At 39.6% G+C, this 24,318-nt stretch overlaps 1 protein-coding gene across 2 annotated transcripts in view; it reads left to right on the forward strand.

The window, feature by feature from the left end:
- The first annotated feature begins 2,776 nt into the window (after positions 1–2,776).
- Positions 2,777–24,318, forward strand: part of PIP4P2 (phosphatidylinositol-4,5-bisphosphate 4-phosphatase 2) — a 33,163-nt gene continuing 11,621 nt past the window's right edge. Inside the window, exons 1-3 of one of the 2 annotated variants that reach the window (XM_007430000.3) lie at positions 2,777–2,974; positions 18,318–18,466; positions 20,638–20,744. In XM_007430000.3, the coding sequence (XP_007430062.2) occupies positions 2,869–2,974; positions 18,318–18,466; positions 20,638–20,744 (362 nt within the window). In that variant the 5' untranslated portion in view covers positions 2,777–2,868. The remainder of the gene's footprint in view (positions 2,975–18,317; positions 18,467–20,637; positions 20,745–24,318) is intronic. The other variant, XM_025167805.2, reaches the window with a different exon arrangement.

Consider the following 24,318-nt stretch of genomic DNA (forward strand, 5'->3'; position numbering starts at 1 on the left):
CGTCTGCCAATCTTTAAGCCTGCTCACAAAGAGCCAGAATTTCCATTATAAATTCCGACCCTTTTCTAAAGATAAGGTTGGCACTTATCCATTAATTGCAAAATGCAATCAGCAGCATCTTTCAACAGACCCTTCAGCCAGGTTTCTTTCAGTTTCTCTGTTGTCTAGGTTATTCACCCACTGACTATTACAGTGAAATGAATTATTCACACAGATCTCTTCCTCCACTTCACCTTCACCCTGCTTTTCTATATGTCCCATCCATTTTAGCAGTTCAAGGCCACCTCTTTCCATATGTATCCTGGAGAGATGAGCTCTCTTGCCTCCTGCGTTTTCAGCTCCTTGGCACAACTGCAGCCTTGGCCCAGTTGCCTACAGAAGTGTTCCAGGGGCTCCAATAAAGAAATTGTGCATAAGGAAAATGGTGCAGTAATTTTTCAAGATATTCTGACTTGAAGAAGTAGACCATTCAATGAGTAGATTTTAAAATGAGAATTTTTCCTAGCTGACCATCTATCCAGCATAGCCAATAGTGATGGATGTGGGTAGTTGTAGTTCAGCCATTATCTCAAAGAATCTAAGTTCCTCAACTCTGATCAAGCCTGATCTAGTCTCTAAGAAGTCCAGCCATTTATGTAGAAGTCTACTGCAAAAGTGAAAGTGCTCCTTCCAACCTGTTCATGTGGCCAAACTTTTACTGGTCTGTCATTTTAATAGGCAGAACACATGCCACTTCAAAGTTATTTGATTTGGGCTTCTTTATGACACAACCAATAGTGAACCTAGGCAACCTATGTAGTCATAATTACAATGGACTCACATAGGTGGAAAGGGGGCAGGGCAAATTATAAAACATGCATTGCAATGTCATGACACAAATTCTACTTTTTTATATTTATATCATAACCTTAGCTACAAGTACATAAGATATGGGGCTTGCATTGTGCCATTATAAGCACACTCATCATTTTAATGAAATTTCAGCTTGCTACAAACGCTTGTGTGGACTCAGGAAAAAGAAACTCAAGTGCTTGCATACCTAGTTTTTATCAACTGTATAGAGCAGTGTTTCTCAACCTTGTCAACTTTAAGATATGTGGACTTCAACTCCCAGAATTCCCCAGCCAGCAAGCTCCACATACCTTAAAGTTGAACTAGGTTGAGAAACACTGGTATAGAGCTTGGCTTCCACCAGTAGGAAACATTGTTTCAGCTTTTTGATCAATGATTGCATGTTTATCGCATATTAGGACTGTGCAGTTTTTCTAGGACTTGCTCCATCCATTCTGCTTTGGGCAGCAAGACAACGTGTTCTTCTAAAACAGGCTCTTCCCTGTACGTAACAAATCTCTAGCTGATCCCTAGTTTGGAGACCTGGATCAGAGAGAACACCAGCTGACCTGAAGCGGTCATTCGGGGGGCTGCATAATCAAGCGGGAGAGACAAGTATAACTCTACCACTTCAAGGTGCAACCCCTCCATCACACTTGTCAGTTATTGTTCAGGCTGCTGCTGAATATGGGTTAAACCTATTCAAGTAGAGCACTAAAATAATTCTCAAAAGCTGCTGGAACAATAGATGAGCACCATGGGGTGGCTCTGTGAAGCAGCAGAGAGGGAGAACTGGCTTGCACACCCGTCCAACAGTTGTGGTCTGTGCTGTCAGTTGTTTGGGCTGAGCCAGGTCTCTAAGCTGGAGAGTAGTTCAGAGTCCTAGCAGATTCCCCCTCTCCCCTTTCCCTGCCAACTCTCACAGCCTACGGAGTTGATCCACAGGTTGGAGAGGCAGAAGGCAAAAGTGGGGAGAATTCTAAGAGATGCTAAGCCTGTCCACCTGTCGAAACCATCTCAGTGCTGGGATTGGGGATGGATTGCTTGCTGGTGATATTGAGAAGGTGGGAGAGGGAAGCTCTCTCTATACAAGAAATGGGGACACCACCCAGGCCAGACTGGCAGCACTGGGGGCTGGCAGAAGCCTTGTGGGTTTGCTTCTGTTGGTTCACAAAGTTGAGCAATGGAGAACTCTATATTACTGGTGGGGGTGTTACATGTATGGATTACGTCCTCCCCCCAGCCAATCCTGCCCTGATTGGATTTAACTGTGCAGACTTCATTAATCAGTTACCTAAGCAGTTATATTCAAATGGGATGAAAAGCAATGGCTGCATTTGCACAACCCACTGAACCCCACACTAGCCGTCCATCAGTTTAGCTTAGCATGGTGTGCCATCCCAACCTCTGTGGTTGGGTTATAGCTCAGGGACTCCAGAAAATCGGGTTAATTCGATAAAGGGTAAAAGTGTCAGGCAAAGCCAGAAGTATTTTTGAAACGTTTAGCACATACAGTATTCCTGTTCTGCTTCTCACAGGAAGGAATTGTCACCTTGGAGAGGCATCTCGTCCTGATGTGAAATGGATGGAGAAACGTCTCCTTCCAAGAGGGTGTTGCAAGCTTTTAAAATAATAATAATAATAATAATAATAATAATAATAATAATAATAATAATAATAATAATATCCAGTCTAAATATCTGGCTGACTTTGCGACCACCACCACCGATAATAATATGCGAGAACCGGGCGCGCATTCAGCCATGGCTATATTTTCTAAGTGCGTATCTCCCCGCCCAACTTCCAGCTACTGAAGCGAGGCAGAAGCGATGCCTCAGAGTCCGCCCCCCTTTCCATTGATTAACTTGTACCTTCCAAACAGGCAGGCAGCCGTTTTCCCATCCCTCCCCCTTGGACTGCGCTCCGCCCGGCGCCTTCCCTCCCCCGCTCTCCGCCGCTTGGCGACGCGCACATTGGCGCAGCGGGGCTGAAAGGACGTCGGCCGCTTCTCTTCGCTCCCCCGTTAGTGCGATAGTCATGGCTGCTGACGGGGTGAATGAACGGTCCCCGCTGCTGTCAGCGCCCAGTTCGGGCAATGTCACCCCGACGGCCCCGCCGTATTTCCCAGACGGCAGCCCGAGAGGTAAAGCGAAGCGCGCTCATCTCTGACGCTCCTCGCCGCGGTTTTTCCTCCCTGGCCAGCACGTTGGCCCCGAACTCCCCCTCTGCTTCTCGGCGTCGCTGCCAAGTTCGATGGGGAAGGAGGAGCGGGGGCGGCGGGGGAGTTACTGGACGCGCTTGGGTCGCGGGGCATGATTCGGTGGGCCGGTTACCAGGCCGCGGGGAGAACCGTTTCCAGGGTTTCGTGTCAGCGCCCAGTTTTGGGCAGCTGGAGACGCGCTGGGGAGTGAATTTCGGGGGAGGAAGGGGGGCGCGGGGGAGGGAGGGGGGCGCATCCTTCCTGGCTGCTTTGTTAATGGGAAGGGAAGAATTGGGGATCGGAGTGGGGGGCACTGGCGAAAGGGGGCGGGGACGCATTTCCCGTGTCCTTGAAGCGAGGCTTGAGCTCCTAAGCCTTTCCATTTGCCTGGTTCTCTGCGCCTCCCTCCTCCTCCCCCCCCAATTCTGCTGAATCAGGGGCTTCTCTAGAGAAAACAAGGTCAGGTACGCAATTGCCAAGAAGGGGTGGTGGTGGAAATAATGCATATCCCCCCCCCCCCTTTAATGTAGAAGCCCGCCCGGCTTCTGGCTAGGGACCAGAGAAGAGCGGGCGGGGGCGCTTGCTTTACGATCCGCGAGATAAGAAGCAGAGACGCAGAATTCCAGGGGCCGGCGAAGATTAAAAGGGTGTTGAAGGGCCTCCACACGGTTGGGGGCGTGCCTTTTGACGTGAGCGTATTTGTGGTGAGAAGCCTTCTAATCAAGCTATCGCCAGGCTTAAGGCTGTTTCTCAGCGTTGTTCCAATTCCCAGCTAGGTGGGGGTTCCTGGGTTCTGGGCCCTGAGAAAAGAACTCCACATATGCTCGTGAAACTCCTTTGTATTCTGGGTCCTATTTTCCAGAATTGTCCTCTGCCACTATGACCATAGTACTTTGATCACACTCAGTGATAGTGTGTAAAAGTGATGGGGAAGAGAAGGAGATGGAGGGCTAGTACTTGCATGTAACTTCTGTTCTCTTGTTTAAATCCGTGTAGCTTAATCTCACCCATGTTTGCTCAAAAGAGAATCCCCCCAAATCTGGTGTTTTGCTCCTAAGTGGTTCCTCCACATTAGTTTGTTGCTAACCTATGAGCAGTTGAATTTATGATCCGCCCAATGACCAGGGTTCATTTATAGAACGTGCAGAATCATAAATTTATCATATGCTCTGGGATGGTACAGAACAGCAAACTAGTAAAGCACATTTTAGCACAGCATGTTGTAGAACCAACAACAGTCTCAGGCAGGATCGGTCATTACAAGTCCAGAAAGCCAGAAGACCCCATGTGATCAGCATCAGCAACTATATTTTATCTTAGATGTGAAGACTCATTGATTTGTGTTTGCATGTATATGCTTTAGCTCAGGGTTCCTCAACCTTGGCGACTTTAAGACGGGTGGATTTCAATTTCCATAGTTCCCCAGCCAGCAAAGTTGCCAGGGTTGAGGAACCCTGCTTTAGCCCATAAAGCAGAGATAAAACAGGCTAATTCCATAAACATGGGGCTGTTGAACAGTGATCTGCCTCTTTAATTAGAAGTGAAGTTAACGTAAATAATTATATTCATTTATTATTATAAGCAAGATGGAGTGATTTTCACTTTGGCTAACAATTATTTAAATCACCCAGAAAAGTGGCCATTAAAATTGTTTACTTAAGGTAAGTTTTCCACAGATGCTTCATCTATTTTTTGAATAGAGGTTCAGATTTGTGTATCAGGTGTAGTACATGAGAAAGTCTCATGGAATTCCTGGGACTGACTTCTTAATAAAAATATATAACATTTCACTGTCTATATGATGTTTATTCAATCTAGTCAGTGGTTTTCTTCCTTTGGTTAGGAACCTGTGAAGAATCAAATGCCTTCTCAGTCTCCCTCTCCAAGTTAAAAGGATAACAAAGAAGAAATCAGTAAAGGACCAGATAAAAGCCATATTTTACTCCTGGATGCTCTCACACTCCCATTCTTGAAGTTGGGGTAATTGAGATTGGAAATATAAAACCTCATGAGACTTTTGAGGGAAACATACAGAATCTTGGAATGCTCTAAGGAGATTATTTCTTCTTCCTCTTTGATATTTTTCCATTTTTGTTTTTCATGCCGTTTTGCTCTAACTTTTCTGTCTTGCCCTAATTTGTTCCGCAGCCCAGAAAGACAGTTGCTGGCTATAAAAAGCCTTTGCTTATTGCAGTCCATGTGACTTTGCCCATGTGCTTCTCCCTGGCAAGAAAGTTCAAAATGCCCTGAACTTTCTAGAAGCAAAGCCTGATAATGATTAATTATCAGTCAGAGCTTTTTATTGTCATAACACAAAATGAATTCCCATTTGGGTATATCTACAGAGCAAATGTTAATTATTTGAAACCTGAGCATAAGGTAGAACTTGAAGAATTAAAGAAAATAGAAACAGGAATGTACAACCTCCCCCTGGTAGCTCAAAAGATGTTCTTCCTAGTAAAACTCAGTTCCATGTCTCCAGGGACTGGTTTCCAAGGCCTTTAATGCATGGTTCTCAATATCAAGCTCATAAGATCATCACCATCATTGTTATCAATTAAACTTGTATGTCGCCAGACTCAACAACTCTGGGCAGCTCACAACAGTCAAAGAAATTACAAGAAAATCAATAAAAGTTAAAAGATGAAGATAAATGACAGATGCGATGAAGCAAGGGGTTTCACTCTCCCTCGCTAAGAGCCAGATCTTCATGGCTCTTCTAAACAAAAGCAGAGTAGGGGCCATCTGGATCTTGGGGGGAACCTTGTTGCCGAAGGCAAGCACTGCTACAGAGAAGGCGTGCTTCCAGGGTCCGGATAGATGATATTTTTTAAGATCAACACAATTCATTAAAAGCAATAATTTAAATCTGCCGAAATAAAATGTAGGCATTCTTGCAGGAAGTTCTAGCACCTAGGAGTGTTCTATGATATCCGATGGTACTTAATTTAAGATAACTTAAATGAAAACATAAACAGCCTTCAATAGATAGAAGTGATCAAAACCCTTCTGGCCTTGATTGTTAGGATTTGGATATCTGATAAGTAAATATTTTAGTCAAAACAAAACTCAGATGGTTTCATAATTTAATACAAGGCAACAATAAATACTGAAAGTTCATCTCAATTTAGAAGTATACTGGGAAGGGAGGAAATCTTTTCATATACTATGTATAAACAAAATGTTAAATACTTTTGATAAACTGAATCCAAAATTTATGGATTGGATTTTTAAAAAATCCATTCTAAAACAAAATTGGGAAGAAAAAAGCATGCATAGCACAATGAAAAATACAAAGATAATTCTTTGTCACTAAAAGCTAAAATATACATCCATCAATTTATGAATTACTGGAAACTGTAATACGTGGTGACCAGGCATCCTTGTTTATGTCATGGAAAGTGAAGACTTGTATGGCTTATCAAAGTACATGTTGGTCTATACATCTTTGAGTTGCATCCTTTGTGTTTTCATCCTTTCAGACTTGCCTATAGCAACCATGACTTATATAATGATGTTAGCATATATTGATTAGATGATACGTTAGAAAATATTTAATATATTGAATAATATATACAGACTATATCATTTATCTCAGCATTTGATTCAAGGCACTGGATTGCATCATTCTTAGTTGAAGCCTACTTGACTTCAGTTGGACAAGTTAAATTTAAAGCCATCAAAGTCTCTAAATCAAGAGTGTATGGAGTTTCAGTATGGAAATATAAAACTGTATTTGAATTAAAATATTTGTTTTATATAACTGTTATTGAAGCACTGTGAATATTCCTAAGATTTATAGCTCTTTGAAAAGAACTTAAATTTTATTGATAAAGTTCTGCCTTCTGTTGCCAAGATAGATATGAAGCATTCTCTCTTTTGGTATTGTACCATTCTTGGTATTGCACCATTCTGGCACTTATACAAAGCCGCTAGATAAAATGAGTTGGGGATTGTCTATCACAGTCTTCTCCAACTTGATACATCACCATATAATAGGGTACATAACGTCTCCTTCAAGTTAAGCTCATCTCCATGGGTCTGAGCATTTGACTAAAACTGCATTGGTCATTCTCATGAAAAACCTATAACAGGTCTTGCAGGGGAGAGGGTAGCCATCCTTGCTCTGCTGGATCTCTCAGTGGACTTCAGTGACCATGATATCCTTCTGGCCTACGCATAAGAGTTGGAAATTGGAAATAACCATTTACAGTGTTTTCCACCCTTCCTGAGTGGTAGCCCAATCATTGGTTGCAGAAAGAAAGAAGTCAGATCACAGTTTCACACTATGGGTGCCCCAAAACTCAGTTCTTTTCCTCATCCTGTTTAGTATTTACATGAAATCTCTGGGAGAGGTCATCCATCAGTTTTGGTTCAGTTATCACCAGTATGCTGATGATACTTAATTATACATGTCCAAATGGGCAGTCCAAATGCAGTGGAAATCCTGAACCAATGTCAGGAGGCTATTGGCATCTGAATGAGGATAAACAGACTCCCACTCAACTCAAGCAAGACAGAGTGGCTATTTCTTCAGTAGCACCCTGATTCTGAAATTATAACAACTTTGACTTTTGACAGTGTTGTATTCCCCCATTGAGAGCGAGTTCACAACTCCTGGACTCATGGCTCCTGGTGGAGGCCATGCACTGAAAGACCTTTGCCCAGCTTTAGCTAGTTTGCAAGTTGCAGAATTACCTAGAACAGAAGGTGCTGAAGAAGGTCCCTCATGATCTTATCATTTCTCATTTCAGTTACTGTAATTCATTTTACATAGGGTGCCCTTGAAGACACCCTGGAAAGCTCAACTGGTACAAAATGCAGTAGCTTGTGTACTTGTGGGATTAGCACTAGTAAAGTCCTATATGGCTCAGGGCCTAGATATCTGTTAACTATGTTTCTCAGATAGATTCTGCCTATCCAGTCTAAATGAGCAGAGGGTATCTCCTGATGATCCCCACCCACCATCTGGTGTGATGGTAGGATGCAGGAAAGTGGTTGTTCTCTGTGGAGCTCCCCTGTTTTGGGATAACTTGCCAGCTAAAGCAAGAGTGGATCCCATTCTCATGGTCTTTGAAAAGCTTGTTAACACTTGGCTGTTTCAAAATGTCTTCAGATACTGAGTAGTTATGATTGTTGGCACAGATAGATGAATGGTTTCTTGCTGCTATGGATATTTATTATTCTGTTATACTGCACTGGTTTGTATACTGTTGTCTTGTATATCACTTAGAGTCTTTTTCGGTGGAAATGGTCAATGAATTTTATAAACGAATCCATATGAACTTCCTGGCAGCCCTGATATTTCTCAATGGCCTCTCATCCAAGTACTAACTAGGAATGCCCATGCTTAGCTTTTTCTTTTTGAGAACAGCCAATGTTGGCTACTGCTATTATTATAATCCTTTTAATGCCCCATCCATCACCCTGGGAGTGAGCAATCTGTAGCTTCCAGATGCCCTTGGATTACAACTTCCATTACTCCAACCTGATTGCTACAGTTGTAGGATTTGTACATACTGTAGCAATATCTGGAGGATAATACATCAGCTTGTATTTTTTATTACTAGCTAGAGCTGGCTATTAAGAGGTATGTTCTATGGGCATTTCTACCTGAAGATTTAAAGTTCGACTTAATTTTTAAACATTTTTGAAAGCAAGCCCAAGTGACTAGCCTAAAGATTGCTTCCTGGATAGATATCTGTAATGAGTCTTGTCTTCCTATGGTCTTGAATGTTATGACTTTCCCCTGACCATTGTCCTTTTCTTTCTATACCCAGAAGAAAAGCTTTGCCATCCATTATACTGAAGATGGTTTCTGTAGGACTGGTAGAATGGTCTTTCTTTTCAGCAAAGGACAGCTTGCAAATGCTTCCTTCATTTACAAGACAACATCCTGGTTGATGGCAGGGTTTTTCTGTCATTATTTCTAATTATTTGGAGCTTCTGTTTGCTTTGATTATAGCAGCATTATCTTTGTGCATCCTAATAATGAGGTTGCTGATATTTTAATGAAAGTGTGTGGAAATGGACAAATAAATGTCAACCCATTATCTCTTTTCAAGTGCTGCTGTAGATATAATTAGTTCTGCCTTGTGTTAGGAAAGGCCTTGTTCAAGGCTTTCTTTTGTTTAGAGATCCTGCTGATAGCTACAGGTTTGGTACCATGAGAATGGGACTACTACTAATAGATTGTGTGGATCAAGCAGATTACAGTCTCAATCAATGATTCAGTTTGAATTTGGGATTTGACTTGAAAAATCAAGTTGATTGAAATCATCAAATTGAACTGATAAGATTCAGTTTAGTAAAACAGTGCACGAAGTCCTTCACAATAATTCAACAATGCACAATTTGATTTGATGCTTCAAATAAATTTGTCATTTTGATTTGAAGAAATGATTCAGTCAAATCACCTTCAAATTAAGGTTTGAAATGAAACTTCATACAGTCCTAGTAATGAGTGGATTTGGTGACTGGGTATGGAGGAATGTAGGGTTGATCTTCAGGAATGAGCTGCAGAATGACCAAGCTGTTAAGGAATGACCAAGCTGTTAAGGGGGGACTTGCAGAAAAGATTGCAGAGTCCAGAAAAAGAGGAAAGAATGAGGAAGAAACTCAAAATAATCCCCTTTATTTTGTTTAGTGTAACATGGAACATAGAGGAGCTTGGACAGGCTTTCAAGATTCTGCTATTATATACATAACTACAATGAACAGAATTTCTGGTATCCTTACTGTGCCTGTTTCTTGGCCTGGCCTACTTTGAAGGGCTGACAATGAGATCATGCTTTGCACAAAGCTATAATGTGTTTGGGTGTAGCTTAGTATGTTGTGCACATCTAGCCACTGTAGCTTGCTGAACATGCTTGATGGCTTAACGCTTTTTGTGAGAGGGTTAAAAAAAGGTATGGTTTATGACTGTCCAGATGATTTTTGTTCCCCACTGTAATGAGCACAGAGTAATCTTTAAATGATTTGCCAGGCAATAGAGATTAAAGCCAGTGATCAAAATCATTGAAAATATATTCTTGGCAAGGATACAGTACAACAACCTTTATCAGGTCACTGGGTGGAATAGTTGCTGTCTCTTTATCGTCTGTACTGATTCTATACGTAGGAACATTGGTGAATTATACCCTGAGATTATGTCTGTATTGAAGCACACCTACTTCTTGCTTAGTTGAGGGTCGGCTTGCACTTGAGCTATATATATTAGGATTTTTTAAGGCTGGCTACTTCAGTTTTGTTACCTGTGTGTAAACACATGCTATGGAATTTTGTGATCACTGTTCCAATTATAAGTGCAGTTTAATTCATCAAGCTTGGCTGCTTCATGGCCAAAGGTATGAAGAAACAGTAAGCTGCCCTTAAATTTTAAATTTTGAGGAGTGTGGAATGTTAGGTTCCCAAATATTATTCCACAGGTGGGCTCCTAGATAAGCTAGGAGTGACACTTAAGTCTATCTCCTGCAACAAGATCCTGTACCCCAAACCTGGAAGATAGTTGTTTTAATTACAGTTACATAGAGGTAGTTTTTTGTTTTTTGTTTTTTTGCTTCCCCCCCCCCCCTTCGTTGAGGTTCTCTGCACAAAGGCTTTTCTCATTATGGAATCTGAGCCATGACATTGAAACAGGTGCAGTGTGAAGCCCTTGACGATTCCTGGTTCAGATTAAACCAGCCTCTTTGTCTATATATCTAAAAAGTCTTAATTTCAAAGAAAAGAGCCATTTTAGGTTTTGATAATTTTAATAAGGTACCATGTTAAAAATTGGCCCAGTCTTCTGTGTGCGTTGTTAGTTATTCAGTTTTGGCACAATTTTAAAGCAGAATGATGGAATATGAATTTACTATTAATAATTATTATTATAATTTGCTGAAACTTCATTTCTAAATGAGGGAATGCTTAGATTTAAATTCAGTAATAACATTCAACCACTCCCCCCCCCCAAGCTGTTTCTGCATTCATGGATGTATGGATAGTGAATGAGTTTTCTTAGCAGAAAGACCATAGTTTCTGGGCACATTCAGTGCTCTACAACTCTCATTGTGAAATATTTATATGTATTAAGCACAGTAGCCACAGCTGGTACTGGTATCATATAGCTAGATGCATCATTGAATTAGTATAAGGGCTGACCCTGGTGAGGCAGATCAGGAGAAGGTCAGATAGTCCAGTGTTTCTCAACCTCAGCCCCTTTAAGATGTGTGAACTTCAACTCCCAGAATTCCCCAGCCAGTATACTAGTTAGGGAATTCTGGGAGTTGAATTCCACAATCTTAAAGGGGCTGAGGTTGAGAAGCATTGGGATAGTCTGCCTTGATTCCTGTCTTTTGAGGGAGGCAGTTTTCCTGAGTAGATATCATGACTTTCTTGTCTGCAATAAAACAATATATCTAGCAGGATCAAGTCTGCGAAGAAGCTTCTTCTGCTACTTGGTTGCTGAATGCAGGGGTTAAGTTTCTGGAGCACTGAAATTTATTGCTGTGTCTGGCCTGAAAGCTTGGGTTTACTGGGTTAATTGCCTTTGGTCAAAATATCCCTGGGAATGTATTGTACTACTTGGATTTATTCCCAAATATACTAACTGGGCATTGTATAGAGATATCAGATATTTATTCATTTTATTGATTGATTTACTGGATTTATAAGGCCGACCAACTCAAACAATGTGACTCTGGGTGGCGTACAACAGGAAAACAAACAATAAACCCAAAGAACTACATACAGTAATATTGAACATACATGCTATATAAATATGAAATTCAAAATATAAAATGGTGACTGCACACAACAGTAAAAATAACCAAAAGGGGACTCCACTCAGCTGAACCCAAATGCTTGGCGGAAAAGCCCAGTCTTAAGAGCAAACAGAGTTGGGGCCTATTGTGTATCGGGGTGTGTGTGTCTGTGTGTGTGTAGGGGGGATATCTAGAGATAAAGCAGTATTCTTAAATATTTTCAATTTATAATCCCTAGCTCAGCAGCACATGTGTCATTGTCTCTTTTTTCCTGTAAAACCACACTTTGTCTTTTGTTTCTTTTTACACTTTTGTACCTAGCATGCTTACACACTTCAGCTGAAGCACAGCCTTTCACTATGAGAGTATCCCCTTGCTTTTCAGTGGTGGCTTCATTATTTTGGAAGTAGGCAACCTTTTGGGACACAATTCCTGCCTTGTGGCAAGGGGAAGGTCCACAGTGGATGGAATAATGATGCAAAGTAGACATGATGGGTTATGTGTGTGAGCAGGATCAAAGTTTTCTGGATTTCTTAAGTTTAAAACATAAATCTAGTTTAGGGCTTTAACCTAAGTCTCATGCATTTCTTCCCTTAAAACAGCAGAAAACAGGGTCAGTGTTCGGCAGTTGTTGCCAGGGGGTTCCAGAAATCTCAAAATAAAGAGGAAGAGGGAGGCAGATTAAGCTATTTCCTAGCTCTTTCGGGCCATTTATTTCACATTCCTTGGGGTAGGGGGAGTACAGTAGCTTCAAGCAGTCATTCTGGTCCTGGTTTCCTTAAACCTATTTTGTCCAAGTTCTAGTCTCTTGATAACATTCTGTCTCATAATCCACTCAACGCAAGGGCAATGGAGGTAATGGGGAGAGTATCTCCCTTCACACATCCCAGAAGGGGCAAGAACAATTTAGTCCCTCCACCACCCTTCCAGATGGAAACCAGGCAGCTCCAATTTCCTTTCCTTCTCTCATTTTCCTGAAGTGGATGCCAGCTGTAGCTGCCAAAAACACCTGCTCTCTATGCTTGACTGCTCCTCCTTGTTTAATTCTCTCATAATGTATTTAGGGGTTGACTGAAGCAGGGCTCTTAAGGGACCCCCGAGGCATTAAGAGATTTAAAAGAAGGGTTGCAGTGACTCTGCTAGCTGAAAAAAAAAATACTGACTTTTTTGTTGCTGTTGGTAGTCATGTAGGATTTCAGCTCAATTCTTCAACTAGATTAGTTCCTTGGCAGATAAGTAACCATTTCTGATAGACACCTGGCACATTTGGAAATGGGACACAGAGGCTATCCACAGGGGGAAAGTTTGCATGGATGTATGTGTGTGAGGGGGTGATGTTGACATGAGCATCATGACATTATCATGCAAATAACAGAATTTATGTATTTGCAACATATGTTATGGTGCAAGTGCATAATTGTATCATTTGCACAATGATGTCACGATGCCTATCATTTTTACATTGTGGCTTGGTGCTCTGATGGAGAAAGCTCTTCCATTAAAACTGGAACTATGGCAGAGGCGGTTTCTCCTGTCCCTTTTTTCCCCACCTTCTTTCCATTTTCCTCATGATGATTAGGATTCAAGGCGCACCATGCAGAACTAACAGGCCATAGATCCAAACAAGTGGGAGGAGTTGCAGGTGTAGATTTTCTTTAGCTGTGTTACAATAATTGAGCATCTTTCTAATTTGAAAGGAGCAAAACCAAGTCTGGTTTGGTCTTTTCCAGTTGCAGAGCAGGGATTATGTTCAGTATATTGTGTCTGAATAAAAACAAATGTTCCTGGGGAAAGAAAGCTTAAATGAAAATGGGTGTAATATTCTGTGGATCAGCCTTGGCTTTTGTGAGTATGAAACCAAGGAGAATACAGGTTTTATAATAGCACATCTGCCATATTTCTTGAAGTGCTAAATAAATCCTTATTGTCCTTTACTTGCTATCGGGAAAATGTTCCACACAGGACTTACGTGGATCTAAGGTAAAAGGTAGATTCATGGCATGGGACTGGATTATCTGATTATTATCTGATTATTATCTTATTATCAGTCTCTCCCCGATTATATCAGCCCACCCCATTAGATCTAGCAGAGAGGGCATGCTGTGGATACCATCTGCCAGGGACCTACATTTGATGGGTTCCAGGCAGTGGGCCTTCTCTGCCGTGGTACAAGCTTTATGGAATATTCTCCACCACCACCACCCCGCAACATTAGGTTAGCTCCATCCCTTTTGAAGTTCCAGAAGTCCCTCAAGACATGGTTATGTCACCAGGCCTGGAGGTCCCAGGGAACCAGAGGCATGTCTAGATGGCTCTGCTATTGAGGTGGATATATTCTCTCTCTCTGCATGGGGTTTGTATATATTTTAGTTTTAAGCAATCTTTACTTTTAATGTATTGTCGAAGGCTTTCACGGCCGGCATACAATGGCTGGTGTGGGTCTTCCAGGCTGTGTGGCCGTGGTCTTGAAGTCTTGAAGAAGACCCACACCAGCCATCATTTACTTTTAATGTTGACTTTTTATATTTTTAAATGCTTGTTTTTATATATGTATTGTATATAAATATATATACAAATATATATGTATTTATTTGATTATTGTACGCTGTCCAGAGTCATTTCTTGTGAGATAGGCAGCTATATAAATTTGTGAGAGAGAGAGAGGGGGAGAGAGAGAGAAAGTTAGTTCTGTTTTCTTTTTCACTTCACTGAATTGTTCACCTTATGTCTCATATCTGGAAATATGGCTGATTGACATCAAGAAGGGGCTATAAATCTCTTTAAACACCAGTACAAAAAAAATGGATTGAACCTTATTGCTCTAAGGACACGAGAGGCTTGCAAAACTGAGGCCTTCTGGAAATGACTAGGAAATAGGAAGAAACATTCCACAGCTGTATGCTGTCTGACAATATAAATGCTTATCTTTGCAAAGTAGGGGCAAATCTTGATGTATAATACTAGGATCAGTGTAACTTACATTTACTGGTTTCTCCCAGTGAACTCCTTTGAAGTGCTATTGGAGCCTCTCCAAAGGCTTATTTCATTTTGAAATGATTATCACAAGATCCTTAGTTTTGGATGAATCTTTTGCCTGAGTTTATTATCTGCTTTTGTGTGATAAAGCTAAATGAAGCTGTTGTCTTCAATGCCATTCAGGGTGGCCATCATTCTTTGCAACTTGTAGCAATATATGGGATGGAGTGAGCAGTCTCTAAGTCAGCAACTCACCCCCTTCTATCAGAGCCAAGGCTTCCTGTCCCTCCAACTTGTCTTTTTAAATGTTAACTATGTTTAATTATTCAAGCTGGCTCAGTTAACAAGCAGCCAAGTTCAGATGGTGGTAGCCCTGCCCTTTACCCAGAAATCCTCTGGTATTCAGAGAAAAGTCAACAGTGAAAGTGTTTGTGATGGAAGATGTGTGTGTGAATGAGAGAGACTACATGAAGTTCATTCATGTGTACACACACAAGTGTGCACCAAGGAGAAAAAAGGAGAATGCAACATTTCATGTTCGAACAAGTCCTCATTTCCACGATGGCAAATCTTTATTGCAGTCCAGGATGCTTTCTTGAAATTCTAGATGTATTCAGATGTGCAAATATATATATAGAGAGAGAGGGAAGGAGGGAGTTTTGCCAAAAACACAGCATGGTGAGGTAAATGGCAGGGCAATTTGCTAGGAGAACGTTTTAGTTTCCTTACACTCTCTTCCCAGAAAGAAATCATTGTTTCCAGTCTGAGCCAAAGACTGGAATGGATCTCCCCAAATTTAGTTTAATGGAACTGTCTGTGAAAATCACTGTCATGACTCTCTTGCTGTTCAAGCCAGGAAAGGTTTGATTGAAACCAAAGATCTCCAGCTGATTTTCTTGGAACTTAATCAATAGACACTTCAAGGAGCCAGCAAACATTTGAGTTCAGCGCAAGGTAGAAAGCGTAATGCATGAACTCAGCAAGTCTGTGGAGCTGAGAATTGGCCTAGATCTGGTTTGTATGCCATTTCTCCTATTGTAGAAGGGGAATTGTGTATGATGGGCACATCCTTCTCAGTCCAAATCCTTTGTCTGCATATCTAAAAGTAGAAAAGAGTTTTGGGAAGGGAAATTTAGCTCATTTTGTGGGGATCATCTGGCCATATGCCCCCATCTGAAATCCAAGGAAGCAAGCCAGTTACTCCAATTCTATAATATACCAGCTTACTTGCGTGCTTGTTGAGCACTGTGATTGCTAATAGATGAAATAATAAGTTTTTCACTACAATCATTTATGTCCTGGACACAAGCTGTGGTCTTTGAGTAATGCTGATGCAGGATATTAATTTCAGATCTAGACCCTGATTTAGGCACAAGTTATCATTTCAGAATTGCAAAACTGGCATGACACAGTTGTTTTTCAAATTCTGATCTCAATACAGGGCTAGAATTGCCTGGAGTTTATTTTATTAGAGGTATCAGGTACTGAATGCCTTCTGACAGATGGTAGCTTTTCAGAGTGGCCTTGTTCACCGATAATACTAAACAGTAAATGTGGTTTCACACATCCTTTTTAAGTCAAACCAAAACAAACCATACTATGGCTATAGGCTGTGCTGAAAAGAGGCTATAAATTTTTAACATCTCTTTCTCTCTCTGTCTCTCTCTCAGAGTTTTAGTAAAAAATTAGACTTCAGGAATCATAACCAAAGTTAAAAAATGCTCTTTTTAGCCTTCTCAGATTGCATATCTTGGATGTTTTAAATGTCTTGTAAAAACTGTTGCTTGTAAACGTAACAACTGAAACATTGCATATGAGCAGCTCCTTTTGATGCTTCACATAAGTTTGCTTGTGCTTCTGAGAACTTTATGCAGAATTTAGTGGCCTGAGACTATAATGAGGGAGAAATTATAGCATGCTTGGCATATACAGTATAATCCAGGTTAAATCACTGACCTCTGCCTTCATTAAACAAGGTAAAGAAGGCATGTGAACCCAACCCCTTTATGAACAGTGGCCATGGGAAGCAATCTGATCCTGGACAGCCAAGGGATAGAATGGACACAAGCTATACTAATTCTAGCTTTATCTCACTGACTAAACGCTCTGTTCAGCCTTGTGAAATGAGATGGGCTGAGAGAAAGTAGCTGGCCCAAAGTCACCCAGTGAGCTTCTGGGGCTGAAGGTAGACTAAACTTGGGTCTCCCCATTCCTAATCCAGCATCTTAATCACTATACTGGATGCATCATCCACCCCAGTCCTTAACAGTCTTCCTTTCCCAGCTAGCAGGGATCATCTTGGATCTTGCTCTGGATGACTCTGGGCTCCTTCTCTAGGGTATTTCCAGAGTCCGTAGTTGGGTTTTTGAGTCAGGAGCTGCTCAGGATTGTATGTACTTCCCAGGATCCAATGCTTCTGTCAAAATGATAAGAGTTGCACCATGCCTGTCCCTTTTGGACATGCATTTTTTCTTCACACTATGTCAAGGAATGAATCCTTTTTTAAAAAATAATTTTCATTGAAGAAATTTTTAACAAAGTAAAAAACATAAAAAAAATAAAGAAAATAAAGAAAAAACATAAATAGCGAAAGAAGAAAATAGAAATAGAAAAGGAAAAGAAGAAAAGAAGAAAAGGAAAGGAGAGATTATAAAGAAGCAACTTCTGATCTTCTTGACAATGGTTATAAATACATTTATATTTTGCCCTTTCTCTCTAAAGTTACATCATAATTTATTTCTTTCCATAAGCTACCCTTTCTAATATTCAAAAAATGAATCCTTTTTTAAAAAATAATTTTCATTGAAGAAATTTTTAACAAAGTAAAAAACATAAAAAAAATAAAGAAAATAAAGAAAAAACATAAATAGCGAAAGAAGAAAATAGAAATAGAAAAGGAAAAGAAGAAAAGGAAAGGAGAGATTATAAAGAAGCAACTTCTGATCTTCTTGACAATGGTTATAAATACATTTATATTTTGCCCTTTCTCTCTAAAGTTACATCATAATTTATTTCTTTCCATAAGCTACCCTTTCTAATATTCAAAAAATCTCAAGTTCATTTTTCTCTTTTATCAAAAAGTTCATAAGGGACTTCTAGTCACTGATAAATATAGTTGTTGATCATTCTCTAATCAAACAAGTTAATTTTGTCATCTCTGCTAGTTCTGTCATCTTCATTAACTATTCCTCCATTGTGGGTATTTCAGAGTCCATTTTTGCACATAAAATAGTCTCACAGCAGTGATCATACATAAAAATAATCTTCCATGGGTCTTATCTAATTGGCTGTCCATTAATCCCAGCAAGAAAAGTTCTGATTTCAACTGAATGTTGATCTTTAAAATTCTTTGTATCATTATATGTATTTGAACTCAGAAATTTCTGGCTTTTTTACAAGTCCACTCAAGAAATGAATTCTGAAACAATGTGGCTTGAGTGTTAAGGTGGATGGTTCTTTAAATGAAAGGACAATTGAATTAGCTGCAAGGGCACATGAGCTATTCTGAATTCATTGTGTGAATGGTTTTTAGATGCTTTGACCCAACATGTCTTTTCTTTCTGTAGCAGAACTCCCGCCACCTTACACTGCCATCGCTAGCCCAGATGCCAATGGTGTTCCTGTAATAAATTGCCGTGTGTGCCAGTCGCTAATCAATTTGGAAGGGAAGCTTCACCAACATGTGGTCAAGTGCACAGACTGCAATGAAGCTACGGTAAATGGCTTTACAGGCTTCTCACTCTATAACATGCTTTACTGGGCCTTTGTATGGCAGCCAAGAATGCAACATGCCATTACAAGGATCACTAGTGCGAGAACAGCCATGGTTATACTTTTAGTAGGAAATGGTAGCTTCAGTGTTGTTTAGCCTTGCAGTAAGAGGATTGGCTTTTGATCTTACTCTTCTTCTTTGTGAAGACAGCTAATGTAAGATATATTTCAGTAATTAGTGATTTTTTTGTATATCAGTTCTGTCCAGGAATGTGTAAATCAAGGGTTTGGCCTGCAGTTGATTTCATAGGAACTGCATTTGTAAAGACTAGATCTGTGCAGGATCTAGCATTTTTGTTACACCACATAAACTCTGCCACTTCGTATGTATGTGCAGTATCACAACATATGTACAAAAGAGGTGGTGTTTTTGTCATTTTTCCTTTCCATAATCCCCCACCCCCGATGCCTGTAGTTCTGTGATCTGATTAGGTCTTGAATGAGTTCCATCTCTCCTTCTGTTCCATATTCTGAGAGTGCAAGGGGTGTTAGCTGTGACAGGTGTATTCTCTGTTAGCTGTGATTGGTGGCTCCTCAGATTGCAGCAGCAATGGGCTCATCAGGTTGTAGCAGAAGGTAGGGGCACAGAGGACGTTGTTTTCATCAGACAATTTCTGTATACTATAGATGGATTTAGCTAAATAAAAGGGGGATTTTTCTTCATTTGGGGGGATAATGCGTGAATTTGGGGGAACATGGGGAAAGAAAACAAAAAGGAAGGAATGATTGGGGAATAGGTAGTTCCTAAAGAAAGAATATCTTCAGTATGACTCAGGAAGAAGAATGATAATTGGCTTCAGTTGCTGCACGAGAATTTAAGTTCTGTAGTCAGACAGTGATCTAAGAAATGGCAAACAGTGTAGCCAATGATAGTGCAAGTTGTGGTCCTGTTCTAGTCCAGTGTTTGTTACGCTCTAAACTAGTTAGCCTAAATAAATTTTGAACAAACTATGTATGTGTGTGTGTATGTGTGTACATAGTTTGTTCAAAATTCTCTTTTAGCAGAATAACCCTATTTTTTCCTCTGTTGCGTTTTCTTCTTTGATTTTTTATTTCAATTGTATTGAAAATATTTACACCATTCTGTTAATTACTGAAGAAAACTTAAATCATTAGAATATTAGAAAATAATTTAAATTATTAGAAAGCCAGAGCCAAACATAAAAGTATGCATTTGAATCTTCCTTGATATTTTGGTTGCAGGGAATAATTCGTTTGTTATACTGTATTACATTGTTCTTGGGTTTTACTATATCTCACATGAGTCTCTTTAGCAAGGAAAAACAAGATACAAATCGTATTAAACAGATAGGATTGACAGAAACCAGATACAGAAACATAAGATAGCTTTTGAATGTTAACAGTTAAAGACCAATCATGCCATAGTTTCTTAACCCTTTGCATAAAGTTTCTTCTTTATAATGTAGTTAGGTTTTTGAAAGGTTCTTAAACCTGATCATTGACGTATTCACCAGTTTACCCATGTCATTGTTATCCCACTTCTTTTCAGTGTTTTCCCAAATATTGCCTGGCCAGATGTTTCTGGCTTAAGAGACAAAAACCACTCATCAATTCTTGAAATTCAGCTTGGGCATTTCTCAAAATTGGTCCAACACTCATGGAGCTATTTTCTTGAAGCAGTTTGTGAGCTTGACTCTTGGAAGTCTTAAATAAATAAATAAATATATTTTATAGTATACTGGTTCTTGAGGCCTTTGTCTGTAAAATTAAATAAGTAAACATTAATAGGATTCTGTTTGTAGTAACTGCTGAAATTTATGGCTTCATCTCTGTTTATGTTGTATATTGTGTTGTTTAATTGTATGATAACCATTCTCTGGTTATATTTTTAATGAAACGTTGTATCCTCTTTCGGGAGGATGGAGGAAGATAATACAGTACTATGAAAGGCATCTTATTAATAAATACGTAATAGCCACTGTCACTTTTATATGTAACTTTGAATTTTAAAATAGTACCAATAATTGAAATTAAATTAAATCTCACTTTTAACTAAAGCTGTATCATTTCTGTTGCTCTGTTTCTAATCATTGTAAGTTTTTTTTTTATTTTGACAATCAACATGTATGTGATTTCTTTTTTTTGTTTGTGTAGCCAATCAAAAACCCTCCTTCAGGGAAAAAGTATGTTAGATGTCCATGTAACTGTCTGCTTATCTGTAAGGATACATCACGGAGAATAGGATGTCCAAGGCCCAATTGGTAAGAGCTATAAAAATTTACAATCTGTGTCTTTTTTTTTTTTTTTTTTGCTCTTTGCTTTCTCACACACATACAAAACATTGTGTTGATTAAATGTGGAATAAATAAGTAAATACTATGATTTTGGCTGTTTTCTTTGTTATATTTCATATAAACTGTGACATTAACCTATGCAAGGCTAGATGTAAAGATAAATATTTATTCCTGCCATTTATTAGATGTAAAAATAAACATTTATTCCTGCCATTATCAGCTATAAATTGATCACAGGAGTAATGGGAGATCAGTAATAATGACAGGAAAAAAGGAAGATTAGTACTGTATCTGTTGCACACATCAGTTTTCTTTAAGTATGGGAGAATGTGCATAATCTCTAATGGAAGGTATTCATGCTTTCATAGAAAATTCATAAATGCATAAGTTCATTACAGTATCATTATTGCTGTACAAATTACCCCAAATTACTTTTTAAAAATAAATAAATAAACAAACAGTGCTGGCAAAACTGTGGTCATATTAAGAGAATGCCTGTCCCTTGAATACACTGATAGAGAATTCATACACGTGTCTAGTAAGAAAAATAAACACTGAGTTCATTAGTATTTACTCTCTGGTAACTGCTCAAGAGAACTTACTTTTTAATGTTTTTTGGACTACATTCTTAGAAGCCCAATATAAATATAAATGTAATAATTGAAATAAATATATGAAAATAGATGTATGCTAGTTTTATGAAGATTCCACTTTTAATACTAGTACAGGAGCACTATAAAAGAGGGTTATGATTCAAGTTTCTGCCTCAAAACTAAGGCATACCTTATCCTTCATTCCAGTCAAGGAAGTTTTATTTATATGTTAAATCAGAGAGGCAACTGACAGTACTGCCATTGTGGTATTAACTTTGAGGGACAGAACAGATTTCTTTGGTACAGGATGATTTTTTTTAGCTAAAATATTCTCTGCAAATTAGCATCAAGGAAAGATGGAATAGTGGTTCACAAGGACAACAGCAGTGTATACGACAGTGACTCAGCTTCAACATCTTCCTAAGTCATACATATTGTGTTGGCTTTGGAGTGGCATGATATGTGAACCCAACCATTGTAGCTTTTAAATTGTGGTTTATGGCCCACTGTTAGGCATGAATCAGACCACTATGTCTTTTTTGATGAACAGTGTATGAGTAGTAGTATAAACTTTAATTATAATCTAAGAGCAACTGTCAATTATGCTTTGCACATACTGTAATCAGGAAGACATTCAACACAGAAGTGAAGGGAAAATAAAATTCTTGAACAATTAACTAAACTGAATAATCTTTAGCATAACTTAGAGAGCAGTATAACAAAAGAGAAGAAAAATACCCCTTTAACAATAACCTCCTAACAGGAATAAATATGGACCATAATGTAGCAATCCGTCTAGAAATGTCTGGAGACAAATCAGCTAGTAAAAGGAGAGTATTTTCCTCTGGCCTACCAAGATGAATAAATAAAAGAGCCATTATTAAATCCATGTACTACTTCATATAGAATGGGTGTGCATAACTCTCTCAGTTTTCTCCATGAGGTTTGAGCATATAGGTAGTTCTCAACATAGGATGGCAGTTGGACCGGAATATCCATCACTAAGTGATGCAGTCGTAAACTGCGACGGCAATCCTTGCAGTCCCGGTTGCTGTCATTAACTGAATCCCATGATCATTAGGCAAGGCAAATTCCTGCCAGCTTTCCATAAACAAAATCAGTGGGGAAGCCAGCAGGAAGTTGCAAGTACCAGGCCCACAGGCAGGTAAGTAGCTGCTGCTGGGTGGGGGAGGGAGCAAGGAGTGGGTGGGGGTGTGGGGGAGGGTCAGGGAGGTTGTGCAGGGGTGTGTGAGAGGTGTGGTTTGGGGAGAGCATGGGGGTGCGGTGCGTGTAGGGGGGTGCACGAATGGCCAATGTGGCGCAAGTGCAAAGAGGCTGGGAGAGGATGCATGGGTGGGGGAGACTTAGCCAGCAACTTGCGATCTTCCCTGCCAGCTTCCCCTTTGACTTTCTGGGGAAATTGACATGGAAGGTTGCAAATGACAATTGTGATTGTGGGTTGCTTGACAACCGGTCGTAAATGTGAATGGGTTGCCAAGCACCCATATCACGATCATGTGACTGTGGGGGTGCTGGGTTGGCTGCAGCTTCGAGAACTGGTTGTAAGTCTCCTTTTTCAGCACTGCTGTAACTTTGAACAGTTGCTGAACGAATGGTCATAAGTTGAGGACTACCTGTAATGCTCCTGCATTGTGGTGTTATATCTCCCTCTAATAACATGGGTGGCACAGCATTAAAACTAGCAAAGAACAGGCTCTCTTGTGAGGCAATCCTGAGATATTAACTACATAAGGTTTTCTAAACAGATCACTGCTATTGTAGGTAGGGGGTGTATTCAGACCTTTTTGGTGATCAATGTTGAATACGTTGTCTCAACTCCATTTTATCTTTCTAAGTTGAGTGAAATTAAAAAATGGACTAAGAGGCCACATTGTCTGATGCCTTTCTCCTTGGATGATGGAAAATAAGGAGGTAATGAAGCCAATAATAAAAGTCCACTTTAGATGGAATTTTAAGTGATGGAGCTGCATATGACCCTCTAAAGAAGCAGCCCAGATTCCAGTTGTGATAAAGAATTGGAGATAATCTACAGAACTTGGAAAGTTATTCTTAGAAATTCAGACTGTTCTGCTGTTGCAGGTCTTAGATCTTTATAAGTATACATTTGTGAGCCATGTAACAGCTAAGGCTGATTCCTTAGTCTTCAAAATACATAGAGCTTCCAAAGGGCCTTGGAGACCTGGCCTTGGGTCAGGAGGTCTGTTGAGCCTTGTGTGTGAGGTTGGCTTACTTTCTTTTTAGGTAATCTACTAGAAGCTTCAATCATATGGTACTGTTTATGTGTCTTTAATATTTTATATTTTATTTTATTTTATTATTTTAGCACCTGCCGACTCTAGAGCGACTCTGGGCAGCTCACAGTATAAAACAGAATACAGATACAGTAACATAAATTTAAAACATGCAATAAGAAATATAATACATTGGAAATATGGACAACATTAATGCATGAACAACACCAACAAAATTGATCACTCCCATCTACCCTACCCGAAGACCTGGAGAACAGGCAGGTCTTTAAGGCCTTCCTGAATGCCATCAGGTTGGGAGCTGTCCAGATCTCATTCCAGATTATGTTTTTCCGATTATAGATATTTTTATATTATATATATATACACATACATACACACACACACATGCACATTTTTATATTGTGTTATATTATGTTTTCATGAATTGTTAGCTGACCAAAATTACCATGTTGAGATGGTAATTTTACATATAAATAATTTTACATAAATAAATAGTAGCAAGAACATGGTTACCACTTCTGCTGCTTCTAAAACTTAGCAGTCTTCTACAGGCCTAGTCAGTAATAGCTCTAATTACTATCAGTATTATAAAGTATACTTTATTTCAACCAAATGATTTTAGCATAAGAACAACACAATGGTGACACTTTGGTTATATCTCATCTTTGAGGCTTG

Source organism: Python bivittatus, unplaced genomic scaffold (genome assembly GCF_059951505.1).
Source record: "Python bivittatus isolate LINGU-HERP-01145 unplaced genomic scaffold, Pbiv_v1 ctg000590_np1212, whole genome shotgun sequence".
Lineage (NCBI taxonomy): Eukaryota > Metazoa > Chordata > Lepidosauria > Squamata > Pythonidae > Python > Python bivittatus.